At 54.9% G+C, this 15,979-nt stretch overlaps 8 protein-coding genes across 8 annotated transcripts; 5 read left to right on the plus strand and 3 right to left on the minus strand.

Moving 5' to 3' along the window:
• Window positions 1-118: 118 nt before the first annotated feature.
• Window positions 119-2,519, minus strand: PG986_006616 (uncharacterized protein; the record flags this gene model as incomplete). Its single annotated transcript, XM_066842838.1, has 2 exons — window positions 119-1,345; window positions 1,392-2,519. 2 exons carry the CDS (start codon window positions 2,517-2,519, stop codon window positions 119-121), a joined length of 2,355 nt encoding a protein of 784 aa, XP_066698950.1.
• A 2,086-nt stretch (window positions 2,520-4,605) lies between these two features.
• PG986_006617 (class I glutamine amidotransferase-like protein) lies at window positions 4,606-5,442 on the plus strand (the record flags this gene model as incomplete). The annotated part of the gene is made up of 3 exons (XM_066842839.1): window positions 4,606-4,673; window positions 4,732-4,924; window positions 5,023-5,442. 3 exons carry the CDS (start codon window positions 4,606-4,608, stop codon window positions 5,440-5,442), a joined length of 681 nt encoding a protein of 226 aa, XP_066698951.1.
• A 634-nt stretch (window positions 5,443-6,076) lies between these two features.
• Window positions 6,077-6,541, plus strand: PG986_006618 (uncharacterized protein; the record flags this gene model as incomplete). The annotated part of the gene is made up of 1 exon (XM_066842840.1): window positions 6,077-6,541. The coding sequence occupies one exon, from the start codon at window positions 6,077-6,079 to the stop codon at window positions 6,539-6,541; it is 465 nt and encodes a 154-aa protein (XP_066698952.1).
• A 576-nt stretch (window positions 6,542-7,117) lies between these two features.
• On the plus strand, window positions 7,118-8,984 carry PG986_006619 (uncharacterized protein; the record flags this gene model as incomplete). Its single annotated transcript, XM_066842841.1, has 2 exons — window positions 7,118-7,220; window positions 7,288-8,984. The coding sequence occupies 2 exons, from the start codon at window positions 7,118-7,120 to the stop codon at window positions 8,982-8,984; spliced, it is 1,800 nt and encodes a 599-aa protein (XP_066698953.1).
• A 596-nt stretch (window positions 8,985-9,580) lies between these two features.
• PG986_006620 (prim-pol domain-containing protein) lies at window positions 9,581-11,336 on the minus strand (the record flags this gene model as incomplete). Its single annotated transcript, XM_066842842.1, has 3 exons — window positions 9,581-10,231; window positions 10,355-10,964; window positions 11,041-11,336. Coding segments are annotated over 3 exons (1,557 nt in total), but the record flags the coding sequence as incomplete, so codon positions are not given.
• A 705-nt stretch (window positions 11,337-12,041) lies between these two features.
• On the minus strand, window positions 12,042-13,088 carry PG986_006621 (uncharacterized protein; the record flags this gene model as incomplete). The annotated part of the gene is made up of 2 exons (XM_066842843.1): window positions 12,042-12,957; window positions 13,033-13,088. 2 exons carry the CDS (start codon window positions 13,086-13,088, stop codon window positions 12,042-12,044), a joined length of 972 nt encoding a protein of 323 aa, XP_066698955.1.
• A 1,212-nt stretch (window positions 13,089-14,300) lies between these two features.
• On the plus strand, window positions 14,301-14,768 carry PG986_006622 (uncharacterized protein; the record flags this gene model as incomplete). The annotated part of the gene is made up of 1 exon (XM_066842844.1): window positions 14,301-14,768. One exon carries the CDS (start codon window positions 14,301-14,303, stop codon window positions 14,766-14,768), a length of 468 nt encoding a protein of 155 aa, XP_066698956.1.
• Window positions 14,769-15,491: 723 nt separating this feature from the next.
• On the plus strand, window positions 15,492-15,962 carry PG986_006623 (uncharacterized protein; the record flags this gene model as incomplete). Its single annotated transcript, XM_066842845.1, has 1 exon — window positions 15,492-15,962. One exon carries the CDS (start codon window positions 15,492-15,494, stop codon window positions 15,960-15,962), a length of 471 nt encoding a protein of 156 aa, XP_066698957.1.
• Window positions 15,963-15,979: the final 17 nt, after the last annotated feature.

Below are 15,979 nucleotides of genomic sequence, written 5' to 3' on the forward strand. Positions count from 1 at the left end.
TCTCCCTCCGCTCAGCTACCATCCATGCCTTGCTGCCCCAGCATTATTACGAAGCCACCGTCCGCTCCCGCATTCCTACCCCCGCCGTATTTTTTGTCTTCGTGAAACGTCGTCTGGCTTAGCGAACGACTCTCGCCATCGTGGTGAAGAGAGGCTCATCGAGGGCCCCGGTTCCGGTCGAGGTGCCGTAGCCGGTGGCGACGCTACCGTATCCCGTGGAAGTGGCATAGCCGCCGGCGGTGCTGTATCCCGTGGGAGTGGCGTATCCCGTGGAAGACTCGCCTGCTCCGTACGTGGGCGCGCCGCCCTCCTCGCCGCTACCATACGTAGGCGCGACAACGCCGTAAGTGGCCGGGGCCGAGGCCGAGTAGGTAGCTGAGGACGAGGCCGAGTAGATAGCTGAGGACGAGGCCGAGTAGATAGCCGGGGCTGAGGTCGAATAGATAGCCGGGGCCGAGGTCGAGTAGATAGCTGAGGATGAGGCCGAGTAGATAGCTGAGGACGAGGCCGAGTAAATAGCCGGGGTCGAGGCCGAGTAGATAGCCGGGGTCGAGGCCGAGTAGATAGCCGGGGTCGAGGCCGAGTAGATAGCTGAGGATGAGGCCGAGTAGATAGCCGGGGCCGAGGTCGAATAGGTAGCTGGGGTCGAGGCCGAGTAGATAGCTGAGGACGAGGCCGAGTAAATAGCCGGGGTCGAGGCCGAGTAGATAGCCGGGGTCGAGGCCGAGTAGATAGCTGAGGACGAGGCCGAGTAGATAGCCGGGGCCGAGGTCGAATAGATAGCCGGGGCCGAGGTCGAGTAGATAGCCGGGGTCGAGGCCGAGTAGATAGCTGAGGATGAGGCCGAGTAGATAGCCGGGGCCGAGGTCGAATAGGTAGCTGGGGTCGAGGCCGAGTAGATAGCTGAGGACGAGGCCGAGTAGATAGCCGGGGCCGAGGCCGAGTAGATAGCCGGGGTCGAGGCCGAGTAGATAGCCGGGGTCGAGGCCGAGTAGATAGCCGGGGTCGAGGCCGAGTAGATAGCTGAGGATGAGGCCGAGTAGATAGCTGAGGACGAGGCCGAGTAAATAGCCGGGGTCGAGGCCGAGTAGATAGCCGGGGTCGAGGCCGAGTAGGCTTCCGTCGCACTAGGAGCGCCGCCGCCGTACGTGGGCGCAGCACCGTACGAGGCCGTCGTCTCTACCTCGCTGTAGGAGGGCGCGACTCCTCCCTCCGAGTAGGTGGGCGCGACTCCTCCCTCCGAGTAGGTGGGCGCGACTCCTCCCTCCGAGTAGGTGGGCGCGACTCCTCCCTCCGAGTAGGTGGGCACGACTCCTCCCTCCGAGTAGGTGGGCGCGACTCCTCCCTCCCGAGTAGGTGGGCGCGACTCCTCCCTCCGAGTAGGTGGGCACGACTCCTCCCTCCGAGTAGGTGGGCGCTTCCGCGCTGTAAGGGGCGGTGGTCTCGATCGTGGAGTAGCTCGGGGTAGCGCTTGCTGTGTAGGTGACGGTGGTGGGGGACGTGGTGGAGTAGGCGGACGAAGAAGTGGCGCTGGTGGACTTGGACTCGGCGTAGGTGGGGTGGACGTGGCTGTAGCTCCAGTTGCCGTGACCACCGTAGCCCCAGTTGCCGTGACCACCGTAGCCCTGCTCTTCGGTGCAGGTAGATGTAGTAGAGGTGGTGGCGTAGGTGGTGTGAGTCAGGGTCCATGTGGACGTGGCGGTGGTGGTGCCCTTCGCGGACTGGGAGTAAGCAGAGCCTCCGTGACCGTGACCGTGGCCATAGCCGTGACCGCCATGGCTGTAACCCCAGCTAGAGTTGGAGTAGGTGGCAGAGGTAGGCGCCGGCGACCATGAATATATGGCGGTGGTGGATTCCGCTTCGGGGTAAGCAGACTCGACATGACTGTAGCCGTAACCATGGCCGTGACCACCATGGCCGTAACCCCAGCTGATGGTGGAGTAGGTGGCAGAGGTAGGAGTCGATGACCATGAATATGTGGCGGTGGTGGTGCCCATCGCGGACTGGGAGTAAGTAGGGCCTTCGTGACCGTGGTCGTGGCCATAGCCGTGGCCACCATTGCCGTTACCCCAGCTAGAGGCGGAGTAGATGGCATAGGTAGGAGCTGCCGAATATAAGGATGTGGCGGTGGACGTGGTCCCCGCCTCGGAGTAAGCAGCATGACCATAACCTGGACCTTGACCGTAACGATGTCCGCGACCGTTGCCTTTGCCGTGTCGCCAGGCCGAGGTAGTAGAGGTGGCTTCAGCAGCACATCCCATCGTGATGGAGTCTGCAGTCGACGTCGCGGTGGTGATGGAGTCACCGTGAGAAGGGTGACCACGGTGTGAGCCGCGGTTGCTGCCTTGGCCGTTACTCCAGCCTCCATGGGCTCCTCCGCTCTGAGCCTTTCTGCCATAGCCGCCTTCGGCCATGCCGCCGTGACCACCTCCTACGCCGAAATCTCGGGCATGTTGCTGGACTCGGGCCGCGGCCACTCCGCCGAAGAGCGCCAAGACGAGGGTCTTCTGGCACACCATTTTAGCAGGTTGGAGAAGGTAAAGGAATGTGTACCGGTGGTATGCGCGGTCAAGAAGGAAGCACGTCTAGGGCAGAAACCCCAGGATTGTGCAAAATGTTCCGAAGAGAGAAGTGATAGATGGTAAGATGCTGTGTTGAAGTGATGCGCGAAATCCTAGTCAATGAGGATGGGCTAACGCGAGCTTAAATATCTAGTTGACCATGGTATTATCGTCTGGCCGTGTTCTGGCCGGATCCGAACCCCCCTACGGTTTGTGGTATGGATCTGATCAGCATGATCAATGACAAAGTATGCCGCAATTAAGTCTACCCAGCGTAAGAGCGTATCGAGAGTTGTAAATAAAGTTCAGACATGAGCCCTCATTGGGATTGGATCTTGGCGGAGCAGCGAGATCCGGATCCCCGGTCAAGAGCCGCGGCAGCGTTCATGTCTTACACACGGATGGTCTCGGACTTTTGTGGGCAAAAGAAGCTTCAAGAGGGTGACAAGAACGCCGTCTGCGAACCACTCCTAATGTCTCAGGGGGTGACAAACAACAATGTTTATATGGGGTTGGCTGTGCCAATGCGGGCATGTTAAATGGTAAGGAGGAGGAGCCATGTGGGCAGACATGTTGACCTCAACATTGCACATTTCTCTAGAGTGCCAAACTTACAAAAGAGCAGTAGAAACATCCATCGGTAGTGTAGAGTTACCCTAAGAATGGCATGATCAACGTCAGGGACGATCCTTTGATTCCAGGGTGCGAGACATTTCAGTAGCTTCACCGTTGTGCTGATAAGGGACACAAAACAGGGTCAACAAACTCCAATATGTCAAGGCAAACGGCGATAAATCAACTCGATGAGAGTTGTGCCGGGTTTCTTGACAAGACCCAGAGCACAAATATCAGAGTTATAAGAGTGAATGCCCTAAGCACAGTCGCATTGGATCGTGCCGTCACACAGGCATTGTCCCTGGGCAGAAACTGTTAGATACTCATACGTGGGCAGTACAGGTGGCACCTGCATATTCTGGCAGTGGTGGCAACACCATGCTGAGTCTCAAAGTTCAATGATGGTGTCTCCTCTCATATAATATCTTGTTCGAGCCGGCGTTGGTGGGTTTGCAATATGGTGAGTGAGTTCCACGGATTTATATATTTCGGCAGAACCCCTGCAATTTGGATACCCTTGAGAGTTGACGAAAAGATATAGGAAGAAGCTCTAGTAGACGTTCACCCCTTTTTCTATTGATTGCAAATACAAATGGTGCAGTGGGATTACAAACTAAAATCGAGAAGAACACTAAACACATGTGTCTCCCAGGGCGAGGAGCAAAGGTCACCCATCGCGCCGGCATATATCACCGGAAAAGGGGGTTGCTTAAACAAGGACGAAATGTTTCTTCAAATAAAGGCACTTGGACAGGATCTTATGTTAGCTTGCATATCAGTTTCTCCTTTTCCTCTTTTCTTCTTCATATTTTCCCTGGTACATAATACTGCATAACAGTGCGACATGTATACTCGGGCATTTTCGAGTCAAATACTCATGGCATCGCTTTAATGAGGTGGTGTTCGCTCTCTTTTGATACAAAGACCATGGACCTGTTGTCCTATTGGGAATCCTCGCCAAGGTTGTTTCGAGCTTGGCGTCCGGCTAATGAAGCTGTAATCTCGGGCGGCGTGTGCAACCACTCGACATAAGTCCGCTTCAGAATGCGCTTCCGGAGTAGCCAGTGACGATTCTAATACGGCGTGTAATGTCTTGGAAGCTTTCGGACCAGTGTTTCACCATTCAGGGCTCGAATAATCCCGTCGCAATACGGCGATACGGGGGCTCGGTGTGAGACATTGCTTGTATAACTCCGGTGGCGTTCGGAGTTCTACGGTCAACCACGCCGACACGTGCAAAGCCGACATCTTAAGTCCACAAGCTGTAATGAAATATAAATACGGGCTGTGTGGACTTATATCCAAGTGAAATTGACCTTACCAGCACTGATCACTACTCTCAAACACTGGTTGTCGATTCTAAACTCACTACACTTCGTCATATCTCACATATCTTCCCTCTTCTTACTGCAGCAACTACTCTTACGCGATGCCTTCCTCAATCGATCTCTCCAACCCCAACCGCCGCATCGAGGTCGGCGTCTTGTTAATGAATGGGTTGGTACCGCTCTAGTCATGAGTACATCTTGATCGAGACTCACACATTGTTCATTAGCACGACCGAGGTCCTGGATGTCGCCCCTATCGACCTTCTCAATGGCATGAGCAAGAGCCTTATGGACAACGTCTCGCCCGAGTTCCTCCCAGACGGCGTCAAATCCAAGGCTATCGACATCGAATTCCACTGGGTGTCCGAGACTGGTCAAGGCACTAGCCGCTTGACCAGCGACATGTCCATCGTTCCTACGGTATGCATTTCACCTGAAAACTTGCCACCTGGACCTTCGTCTACAGGTAGAGCCAGGCTGAAAGTTATTGGGCTGACCATGGTTAAATCGATCAAAAGGACTCCTTCGAGACTTGCCCACCTTTGGACATTGTCCTGATGGGGGCAGTCCTCCAGCAAGACTATAAGCCTAACGAGGCTGAGCTGGCCTTCGTCCGCAAGAGCTACGAAGACTGCGCCGCCTTCCTGACCATCTGCGGCGGCATGATGGTGCCGCTCCAGGCCGGCATCTTGAAGGGCCTCACGTGCACGGCGCCGCGGCCGATGCTCCCGATGCTGCGGGAGACGGCGCCGGAGACGAAGTGGGCCGAGAAGCGCTGGGTACGCGACGGCAAGGCCTGGACCAGTGGCGTCTTGCTCAACGGGCAGGACCTCATGGTCGCTTTCGTGCGCGAGTACTGGGGCGGCGAGGGGAGTCTGGGCGAGGCGCTGATCCAGATGGGGAACTGGCCCCTGAGAAGTGTCAACTATGACGAGTGATGTCTGCAGATGGTTCGCTAGCCGTCTGAGAACATATCGTGTGTTGCTAGTCTACCCCTTTCGATGGTCGGGCAAAAGGGTCCTATTCACACTTGGATAGGTTTCAGGGAAATAGAGTTAGGTTGCGTATTCGTGTCTATGCAAGCCACAATTTGACCGCACACACTTAGTAATCGAGTAGCCTGGAGGAGCTTTGACTCGCGGACACGGAGTAGACGTACGAAACGGCCTAGAAAGGGCTCAAGGCATTCGCTTCATCGTCATATAGATAGATACCAGGGAGACTTACGTGGCGCTACAATATGAGGTGTTGGAACGGTTTCTGATGTAGTTCCTTCTAGGTTTAGCTGTATTGCAATGTGCGTCACGATCGCATCGAATCGCAAGAGCGGCTAACAGGCATCCTTGGCAAGGGACTGAGCTGGAACTACGTCATCGCTTGCAATAAGTCAAAGATAGACAAACAGACTGCCTTCTTCTTATGCTCGCATTGCAACATCTCCATACCATCTCTTGCACGAAACCTTTAAATACCACACTTGTTTTTATAATAACGAGGATATTACAACAACCCTCGCAACATATTCGCCAGTCCCCACGACGACGACGAAGACCACCACGAACAACCATCATCATGCTCGTGCAAGTCGTGCACATCGCGCAAACTGCCCTGGCTGTCTACGGCGGCCAGCAATCCATCCAGGCCATCCAGAACCTGCAAAAGTACGAAGACACGACGCAGAAGCTGGCCAAGTACTCGAACGAGGCCGAGCGGCAGCTGAAGAAGACGCGGGCCACCCAAGCGGCGGGCGCCATCACGCTCCTGATGTCCCTGGCGGCGTCGGTGCTGCTGGCGTTCCGCGGCCACTCGTACGGCTTCCTGGTGCGCACGCTCGCCTCGCCCTTCATGACGGGCTGCCTCTTCCTCGCGCGCCAGTACGTCCAGGACTACTGGGGCGGCGGCAAGCGCGTGCCGCTGCCCAAGATGGGCAGCTACAACGACGCGCAGAAGCAGACGGAGGAACTGGTGCAGGTGCTGGAGAAGCTCATGTTCTCGTGGTTCGCGACGAGCGTGTTGTGCCTGTTGGCGGGGTATTAAGGTAGAGAGAGAGAAGGGCAGGGCTGCTTAGGTGTGCACAAAAAGAGTTGCCCATTACAAGCCGAAGTTGATAGAACCATCTCCGGATGGTGAATGAATTCCAGAAAACATATATTTACCCAAGACCGTTTGGCATGCATCATTCGAGCCTTTGCGTATCTCACAAGGTGTCTAACATAGCGAATTTAACGTGACGTAGGACCACCTCCTAAGGACCCTCGTGCTCCTGCGAGTTACCAACGATACCGTAGCGAGAAGTGCCTGGAAGGTGAGGGGCCCACCGTGGAATTTCCAGTGGAAGGAGCTCGGACCATAAATGATGATGCTGCGCTGCAACTTCCCGATCGTCCTAACCTAAGCTTAATGCCTGCCAAAAAGTAAAGGGTCCAGAATCGCGACTCGTCTTCAGAGCATTGCAACATACCAACTAACCTACAACAGGAAACTACGCGCTCATCAACCAACAGTCAGTCGCATTACCCTTACATCCCGGGATCTTCGCCATGTCAATGTAGTTGGATGCATGTGTGCAGCTACCGACTTTCGTTTGCGCGCGATCTTTTGCAACGCCTGATGATGGCGTCAAGACACCCCAACGGGACCCAGAATGGCCCTGCCACCAACACCCATACTGTCACGGCTCTGAGCAGATGGTCCATTCTGGATAAGAAGCTGCCTCGTAAGTAGTCGACTGCCGGGACCATGGTCGCGCATTTGCTAACCAGATTGTTTGTCTTCACGTCTAGCCGTTGAGCAGATCAAGGCCATCCATGTCTACGACTTCGACAACACCTTGTTCAAGACCCCACTACCCAACCAGAAGCTCTGGAATGGCCGCACTACTGGTGCCTTGGGCTCTCCCGATATCTTCATCAATGGCGGCTGGTGGCACGACTCGCGCATCCTGGCGGCTACAGGCGAAGGCGTCGAACACGAAGAAAAGCGAGGATGGAAGGGCTGGTGGAACGAGAAGATCGTCGAGCTGGTGCACCTCAGCATGAAGCAGGAGGATGCCTTGAGCGTCATGCTGACCGGAAGATCCGAACGTGGCTTCTCTGAGCTGATGAAGCGCATCCTCGCCAGCAAGGGACTGGAGTTCGACATGGCCGGCTTGAAGCCCGCCATTGGACCGAATAACGAGCGGTTCTCCAGCACCATGAAGTTCAAACAAGTCTTCCTCGAGTCGCTCATGGAGACGTACAAGAACGCCGAGGAGATCCGCATCTACGAAGACCGGGTGAAGCACGTCCAGGGCTTCCGCGAGTTCATGGCTGATTTCAACCGGCGGCAGGAAGGACACAACGGCCAGAAGACGCGCGGCCCCATCAGCGCGGAAGTCATCCAGGTTGCCGACATCTCTACCAATCTGGATCCCGTTGTCGAGGTTGCCGAGATCCAGCATCTGATAAACACCCACAATGCAATGCTTGACCAGCCAGGCCCTCGGCCACCTGGAGGCAAGCGACACGAGCGCCTGATGGTTAAGAAGACTGTCTTTTTTACTAGTTATATGATTGGCAAAGCAGACTCCAAGCGGTTGCTCAAGCTCGTGCACCTCCCCAAGCTCTCGCACTCCGAGCTCAAATTCCATGCCAACAACATCATGATTTGTCCTCGCCCGTGCCCGGAGAGCGTCATGGAGAAGGTGGGTGGCATGGGCACTAAGATGAAGTGGAAAGTAACCGGCACGGCATGCTTTGAGAATAGTATATGGGCAGCCTCGGTCGCACCTGTGCCGGCAACGGCCAAATACCACACCGACAACCCCAGCCCACTGGTTGTCCTGGCTCTGCGCAAGGGCGCGCGTCCCATGGATGCTGGCAAGATCCAGAACTGGCAGCCTATCTCGCCAGATAAGGCCTTTGAGTTTGAGACGACGGTGGGCGAAAAGGTTCTACTACGGATTGAGCCGGAAGACTCGAACGAACATGATTACGAGAACTCATTTAACAGATCTTCTAATAAGCGAAAACACAGCGATACATATGGACAACACGGAGGCCCACATGCCAACTCGCATGGAGACCGCAACTTCCATCCGGGAGGATACGGGGGCCGTGGCCGCGGAGGATACCGAGGCGGCGCTAGAAGCGGTACGCCTAATCGTGGACATCGCGGCGGCCCCCGAGGCGGTGGTCACCGTGGTGGTCGCGGAGGCAGAGGCGGAGGCCATGGCTACAAATCACTGGATGACCTTGGAGGCCGTGACTTCTCGACCGGAGGGGCATATGGGCAAGGTCCGGCTGTGTCTTATGATGACCAGTTTCCCACCTTGCCGCAGGGTGGTCAATCCGGAACCGGCTTCCAGGTTCAACCGCCCGCTGGACCACAAAGCATGGGGTACCAACAACCAAGCTGGCAATCTGCTGGTCCTCCACAGGGCCGACCTACGGGAGCTGGGCCCGGTGGGTTTGGAGGTCCCGACCTGCAGAATCTTTATTGATCTGAACTTGAGACCTCGGTCTGGCTTTAAGCGAATTCAGCGAGCAGCACTTGCGCTTTGATGAAGTATAACTCTGCTAGCGATGCTGTCTACATTTCCGCTTTCGGGTATTACTACTTGCATTTGGTCATCGTTCCAGTCGGATATGAATAACAGCTGAAGGCAGTGGCGAACCAGTGGCAAATATGGACTGTGTGTACGATAGATTGAACGACATACCCATTGCGCATCTGACGCGCATGTACGCGAGGCGTTATTTTGGCAGGAAGAAAAAGTCATGGATTTTTGGACTGCAACCCTAGGGCACAGGCAGTCGATTTGCTCACAGCGTATGGCTGTATGAGTGTACAAGTGGTTCCTTACAATTAGTCTAGGTCATGACAAAGAATGCCACAGGAATAATTATCACAAACCACGCCAACTACTTGAGCGTATCGTTGATTCCCAATACTATTTTATGATCGCGGCTGTCAGTTCCATAACCCCCTTCACTTTTCGACAGCATGGGGGCCATTAGCTGGCTTCATGCGACTTTGTAGTTTTGATTTTGGGTGCCATCAAGTACATCGTTTCGTGATTCGTTCCGCCGCTTCCGTCTAGAAGTCCATGCCATCGGCTTCTTCTCGTTCCCTCTTGACTCTAGCATCGCGTTCGTCCTTCATAAGTGACAGGACAAAACTCCGGAAGTATTCTACATACGGCTTCAAGCTCGTCTTTTCCCAATCCTGGATATTCGTCCTCTTGACGCCATCTTCCTTCTTAGTCTCCGCATCCCCCTCCTCCTTAACAACGGGCTGAACCCCGTCCTCGTCCTTCCACTCGTCAATCTCGGCCAGCAGCTCCTGGACCGTGGGCACGGCGAGGGGGTCGAAGTCGTCGAGGCGGCGGGGGTCGATGGGGACGCAGACGCGGCCGGTGCCCGGGTGGATGACGAAGGGGCTCTTGAGCAGATGGTTGAGCTTCTTGGAGACCTCGATGTCGAGGCGCGGGTACGTGTACTCGAGGACGACGTCCTGCTTGGCCTCGAGCAGCTGGCGCGCGTCGAGCGACTTGGAGGCGCCCGACTTGGCCACGGCGTCGATGTCGGCCCACTTGGCGGCCGAGGACCGGCCCGGCGAGGCGTCCCATTTGTTCTGCAGGGCCGTCGTGAGGGGGCGGTCGGGCAGCAGGGTTAGGAGGTGGGCGGCGCGGTCTGGTGAGTGCCAGGGGTCTTGGGTTGCGAGGACGTCGGTTTGGAAGTAGGGGGGCTAGGATGTCTAGGGAGCGGCTGTCGTGCGGATGGGTTAGTTCCGGGGTGAACAACTAGCATGAAGAGATGGGTTAAGGTCGTCTTACCTGATGTGAGGATGTAGCGGCCTCCTCAGGTTCACCTTCTTGCCGCCCTGGGAGCCGCCCTTAATCACCTCGAGGTAGTTCGCGATCGCCCTGCGCTTCTGGTCGTCCATGGTCCGCACCTTCTTGTCGCAGACCCAGGCGTGGATGCCGCGGCGGCCCGAGTAGACCCACATGATGTGCTTGAAGCCGAAGTCCTCGCGCAGGGCGGCGTCGACGACGCGGACGGCCATGACCATGAAGCGCCAGCACTTCTGGCAGATGTTGGCCTTGTCGCAGCAGGTGCGGATCTCGTCGTAGTCCGTCAGATCGATATCGAAGCAGAGCTCCTTGGCGATCGGCTTGAAGGCGCTCGCGTTGCGCACCGTCTTGCGGTCGCGCGGGTTCGTCGTGTAGACGGGGCCGATCTCGATACGCGAGGGCAGCAGGTTCAGCATCTCCTTGCGCATCAGGTCCGACGTCGGGTACGACATGTAGCGCCGCCACACGTCGTTCTGCAGCGTCAGGGCGAACTCGCGGTGCGCGAAGTCGTTGGTCGGCGTCGGGCTGTGGTTCAGCCATTGGAACAGGTGCCGCCAGGGGAAGAGGCGCTGGTAGAAGGAGCGGAGGATTTCGGGGTCGGAGGCTTTTAGGGAGATGCCGGTTTCTCTGTTGTTGTTCAAACTCAAAGGGTTAGCCATCGATCGCCATATCGTCACGCGGGGCTGCTGCGGGAGGTGCGCACAATGGAGAGCCCGGCGCCGCGGTGGGCGAACTGGATGGTTGGGTTTCTTGTGGCCGAGCGCTGGGGAACTCCTCGTCGCCTGAGTCTACGTCGGCAAACAGGTCTTCCAGCTGAACCTCCTTCTTCACCTCGACGTCGGCGGCACCATTTGATGCGCTAGGCAAGGGTTCGGGCTCGGCCATGGTGATGTCGTCGTTGGAGGCCTGGCTGTCGCCATTCTGTATGGATTCGTCGGCCATTATGTCTTGGGATTGATGTTTGGGGGTATCTTGGGTTACCGGTGATACGGCGTGGGGCTATATGAAAGTGACTGTCGTCAACCTTGGGAGAGTGTGGGATCGTATCAACATATATCGTGCATGGATCTACTGCTTCATGGTGGGGGTGTGGTATCTAAGAAAATGAGACGCGCCCCGGAGCTACAGACACGCGTCGCGCGTAAATGGGCATGGGCATTTTAGAGGTACGTACCGCCTATACTTCCACTGGACGACCCCACATGCATTCTCACCACATGCAGCTGTGCGGTTGACATAAAGGACATCGACACCAACCAACAGCAAACAATACCTACCCTACAGACTGCCAACGCTCGCATAATGGTCAAATGGAATAGTTACTGGACAACCACTTGGATGGAACACTCGAATAAACGACGTACCAGTGTAACAATTCGACTTTAAAGCCACTTTTTGCACCATGACGACTACTTGACGAGGATGGCTATTTTCATTAGTCCAGTGTCTTGTTAATGCCTCTACCGCCCTGGATCTATCACTTATGCCAAAGGGCCAGCATGGAAACATTCCAATATATCAAGACTCGATCTTTTGATCGTTTAAGCAACGATGAACCATTTCCCTATATCCGAACGTTTATTCCAGCAAAGCGTCGCAACCAGGCTCGACACGACACTCAAGTACAATCAATTGGTCCTGCTCTGCGCAACATGTCCTTTTCCGTGTAGGCCCAACAGTTCCCATCATCTCATTGAACCCTGCTCAGACCGGCGACGGACGCGAGCGCTGCTCTCTCGACCGGATGTCCTTCAAAAATCGCGGGAACTTGGCAAACAGCTCCTGGTAGACTGTAAGGAGGCCGTCCTCGACACCCTTGAAGTATGCGTAGTCTGCCATGAAGTCTAGCGTCGGTGAGAACTCGGGATCATGACGAGCACACGTGGAATACGCGATCTCAATATGGTCGAGATTGATGGAGTCTCGTTCGACCTCATTCTCGCCGTGGCAGTAGTTGTTGTGTGCATCTCTGCAGCATTGTCCCCATCCTGCCATCTCTGTAAGTAGCATGAGTTTCAAGAGAACGGCTTGAATGTACTCGTTATTCTCTTCAGACGACGTTGCTAGAAGAGCCTCCTCAGGCTCTTCGGTCTCGGTTTTGATGCTTTGCTGTTCAAGACTTTCAGAAGGGCCTTTTGCATCCATCGTGGGGCTCGTGCTGGTCGCTGTAATCGAGGATCTGAGCATGTCTGCTAGGCGAATCTCCTCAGCAGAGAACTTGCTGTAGGGATCATGGAATACAATGGCGTTGAAGCTATCCTGCTCAAAACCATTGGTGTTTGCGTTCATTACCAAGGGTTCCAGAGCTGGAGAGCTCTGGAGTTGAGCAGGCAATGGCACTTCATTCAGGTTACCAAGATCCAGTGAAAGTTTGGTGTGTGGCCAATATCGCTGGGCTCGAGGAAGCTCGATACCGTACAGCCATTGCACGAAGAGATTGAATGCTTCAGGGCCGAGTGCCTCCAACTGGACCTCTTGAAGAGCGGCATCCGAAAAGTCGTCCTGGGAAGGCCCGCATCTCTGGAGTAGCAGGTCGAAGTCGATGGATTTCTCGTCGAGAAAATGGCAGGGAAGGATGAACTGACGGCGCTCTGGACCAACGTAGATGCTCAACGAAGACCTGTCGTTTCCGTTACGAAATGTGAGCATGAGATGGCTGGGGGTGATTTGTTTTGGCAGAGGAAGTTGGACTTACGACCCAACAGACATGTCCACAACACCTTGAAAGGGTCTAGAAGGGTGGCTGGCCATGTTGACGAGAGAATTGTGAGAGGTAAGGAACAGCCGTGGTGATGTCTTATGAGGAGAAGTGACGCGCTTTTGCACAAGAGAGTTGTTCGTTGAGAGGGCAGTGTCGGCCTCGTGTGGCTTGGAGGTCGAGGTTTTACGCATAAACAGGCCTTGCTTTGCTGTGGTCAAATGTTGGGTAGTGGTGCTGCCTCGTGCCTCAGTAACTCGCCTTGCGAAAAACTGGTGCCTGAACAGTTTGAACCAACATGGAAGGAACAAGTGTGCCTGATAAAAAAATTCATCGCGGGTACCTACTCCTACTCTATCTACATGTGCACCAATAACGCCAGGCACATTTACCTTGGAACGATCTCTTTACCCAGCCGCTTCGTTTCATGGGGACCAGATGCCCGTGTCTTACACAATCCTCACTTCGTGGTTACCTTGTGAGGCCCCCATATTTCAAGTTCCTCTGCTTTTAGTTACACAGAGTGATTGTGTATAAATGCCATTTTGCGAGCTCGCCCTTTGGTCACTGGCCGTTGAAATCTCCGGCATCAGATTATGGTCATTATGTGAGGTCCATAAACTTACAGCACCATGATAAATTCATATTTTCAATTAAGGTATCCTACAAAAGCCATCTGGACAGTGGTGGTGGTGGTGGTGGAATTGAGTGCATCCCCTTGATGTTAGAAACACTGCCTTTGGTGTAATACTGTGCGCAAATAATCCACACACCGTTTGTCCAGTTAAGCGTTATATCTGGTAGGATAAACGTTACCTACAATAATGACATTATATGGTGTACAATATGGCATAATACGATGGAAGCAGCGTTTTTGCCTTTTAGGGGGTACCGTACAAGTTGGTGATGTCGCTGTGGATGGAGACCAATCCAGTTGGGTCATCATCAAGACACCAGACTAACCACCCAAACAGCGTTGGATTTTTGATTGGCGTAATAACGGTCACAACGTCGAGTTGTTATCCTTATATATTGCTTACTCGAGCGTTCGCGTGTCTGGTTATTCCATCTAAGTAGTATTATACGAGCCTTGGCAGTTGGTAGAGCTGCGTCTTGTCAATGGCACTTCGGATCCATCTGCCGCGGCTACCCACCACTACCACCGAAGCACCGTAGAATTATGGCTGTTGGCCCCTGCAGGCGGACGACCTCAACTTTGCCAGACCACCCTCATCTCATACACTTTTTCTGCAGCATCACCAACCATGGCAGCGCGTGCGCCTATTCCCGCCATCTCTCTCATCAAGGGCAAACGAAATGCCCCTTCGTCGCTGCACATCCGGTGCCATGTCAAGCCGGGAGCCGACAAAGTGCGCGAAGGTGTCTTGGCCGTGTCGGACGATGCCGTAGAGCTGTGCGTCGCGGCGGCCCCCACGCAACGGCGAGTCCAACAAAGCCGTCGTGCAAGTCTTGAGCGAGGTAAGTTGGGCAATCCTGATACTCTCATTCTTGCTCATAGCGATGTGTGTGTCATATCTTGTTTTGGGTATACGTTGACCTACAATACCCAGGCCCTGAAGATTCCCAAGATGGATCTCCGCATCGTCCAGGGCTTGAAGTCGAGAGACAAGACCATCGAGCTCTCTTCTCAGTCGCTCCAGACGACCGATGAGGCCAAACTGCAGGAGGCTATCTCTACCATCTGGAAGCGTCTCAAGGAGGAGACCGATTAAGATTCCTTTGATGCTAGTCACTGATCGGGGTGGCTTCGCGTGTCGTTCGGCGCCAAGCAGACAGACAGACATATCACTCGCTTACGGCGCAGCACGTACTACCCCTGGTTCCTGCTCCGCCACCTCCTACATCGGTTCCAACAACAGATTCGTGTCGTGGGGGCTACCCACAAACATGCTATAAATTCCATCTCACTCTCACCTTCTCAATTCTTCTGGTTATTCTTCGTCGCCACGTTCTATGCCAGAGACAGACCACGGCAGCAGCCGTCTACCATGGAAAACTGCCAATCCGAGAAGAAAGATGGAGGGCTTGGGTCGGCAGAAGACGGGTCTCGGTACCCCGATTCTACGAAGCCTTCCGTCTCTAATCCGTACACCAATTCCTGTCGCTTTTTGGAATTTGTGTTCTCCTGCCGCTACTATCCGCGCGTCCTTCTCTTCATAGGCCTCCTGGCATGGGCTCAGAATCTCTCCTTACTTAGAAAGCCTAACTCTAATCCCTGGATGGGGATGGAGAATATGTTATGCGACCCTCTCTGCCTGGTCTATTACGGCTGTCATGTCGCCATTACCACCATCATTATCAGCGTATGGGAGGAATGGAGACTGCTCTCAAAACCATATATAACGATTCGGCCTCCGCCTGTCGTGGTCGGCTCTCTCGTGCTGCACGCCACACATCGCAGGGCGGTGGCAGACCTAGAGAAACGGATTGGCATCATGTGCTGCAAAATACTCGTCTTCGCCCTCACCTTGTTCGGGTTCTGGAACTGCCTGCGGGCGCCGAGCCACTATTGGAACGATCTGATGCTGAATGTCAAATTGATTACGGCGCCCAGCACCTCGAGACTCGTGGTCCCAATGCCGCTGGCTCTGTTTTGCTACGACGCGTACGGCCTGCTGTGGACCTGCGTGGCCACGCCGGTCATGGTCTGGACTGTAGTCATGAATTTCGCCTTCTGTTTCTCATGGGCTCACGCCGCGGGGCCTGGTCGGGAAGCTTCCGCTGAGGGTCTGACGCAGCGCACCAGCAGGCTGCGGCGGTGGCGGTGGCCGAGGATATGGGCGCGAATGGCGGTCTTTACTCTGATACAGATGGACTCATCGGAGGACCCTATCAACGTTGTGGCATGGGTTTACTACAAGGACGTGAAGATTATGGAAGCAGAGGGGTTCTGCTTGAGCCGCTGAGATGTGGTTCGCGTCAC

Source organism: Apiospora aurea (genome assembly GCF_038362705.1).
Source record: "Apiospora aurea strain CBS 24483 chromosome Unknown utg000005l_segment0_segment0, whole genome shotgun sequence".
NCBI lineage: Eukaryota > Fungi > Ascomycota > Sordariomycetes > Amphisphaeriales > Apiosporaceae > Apiospora > Apiospora aurea.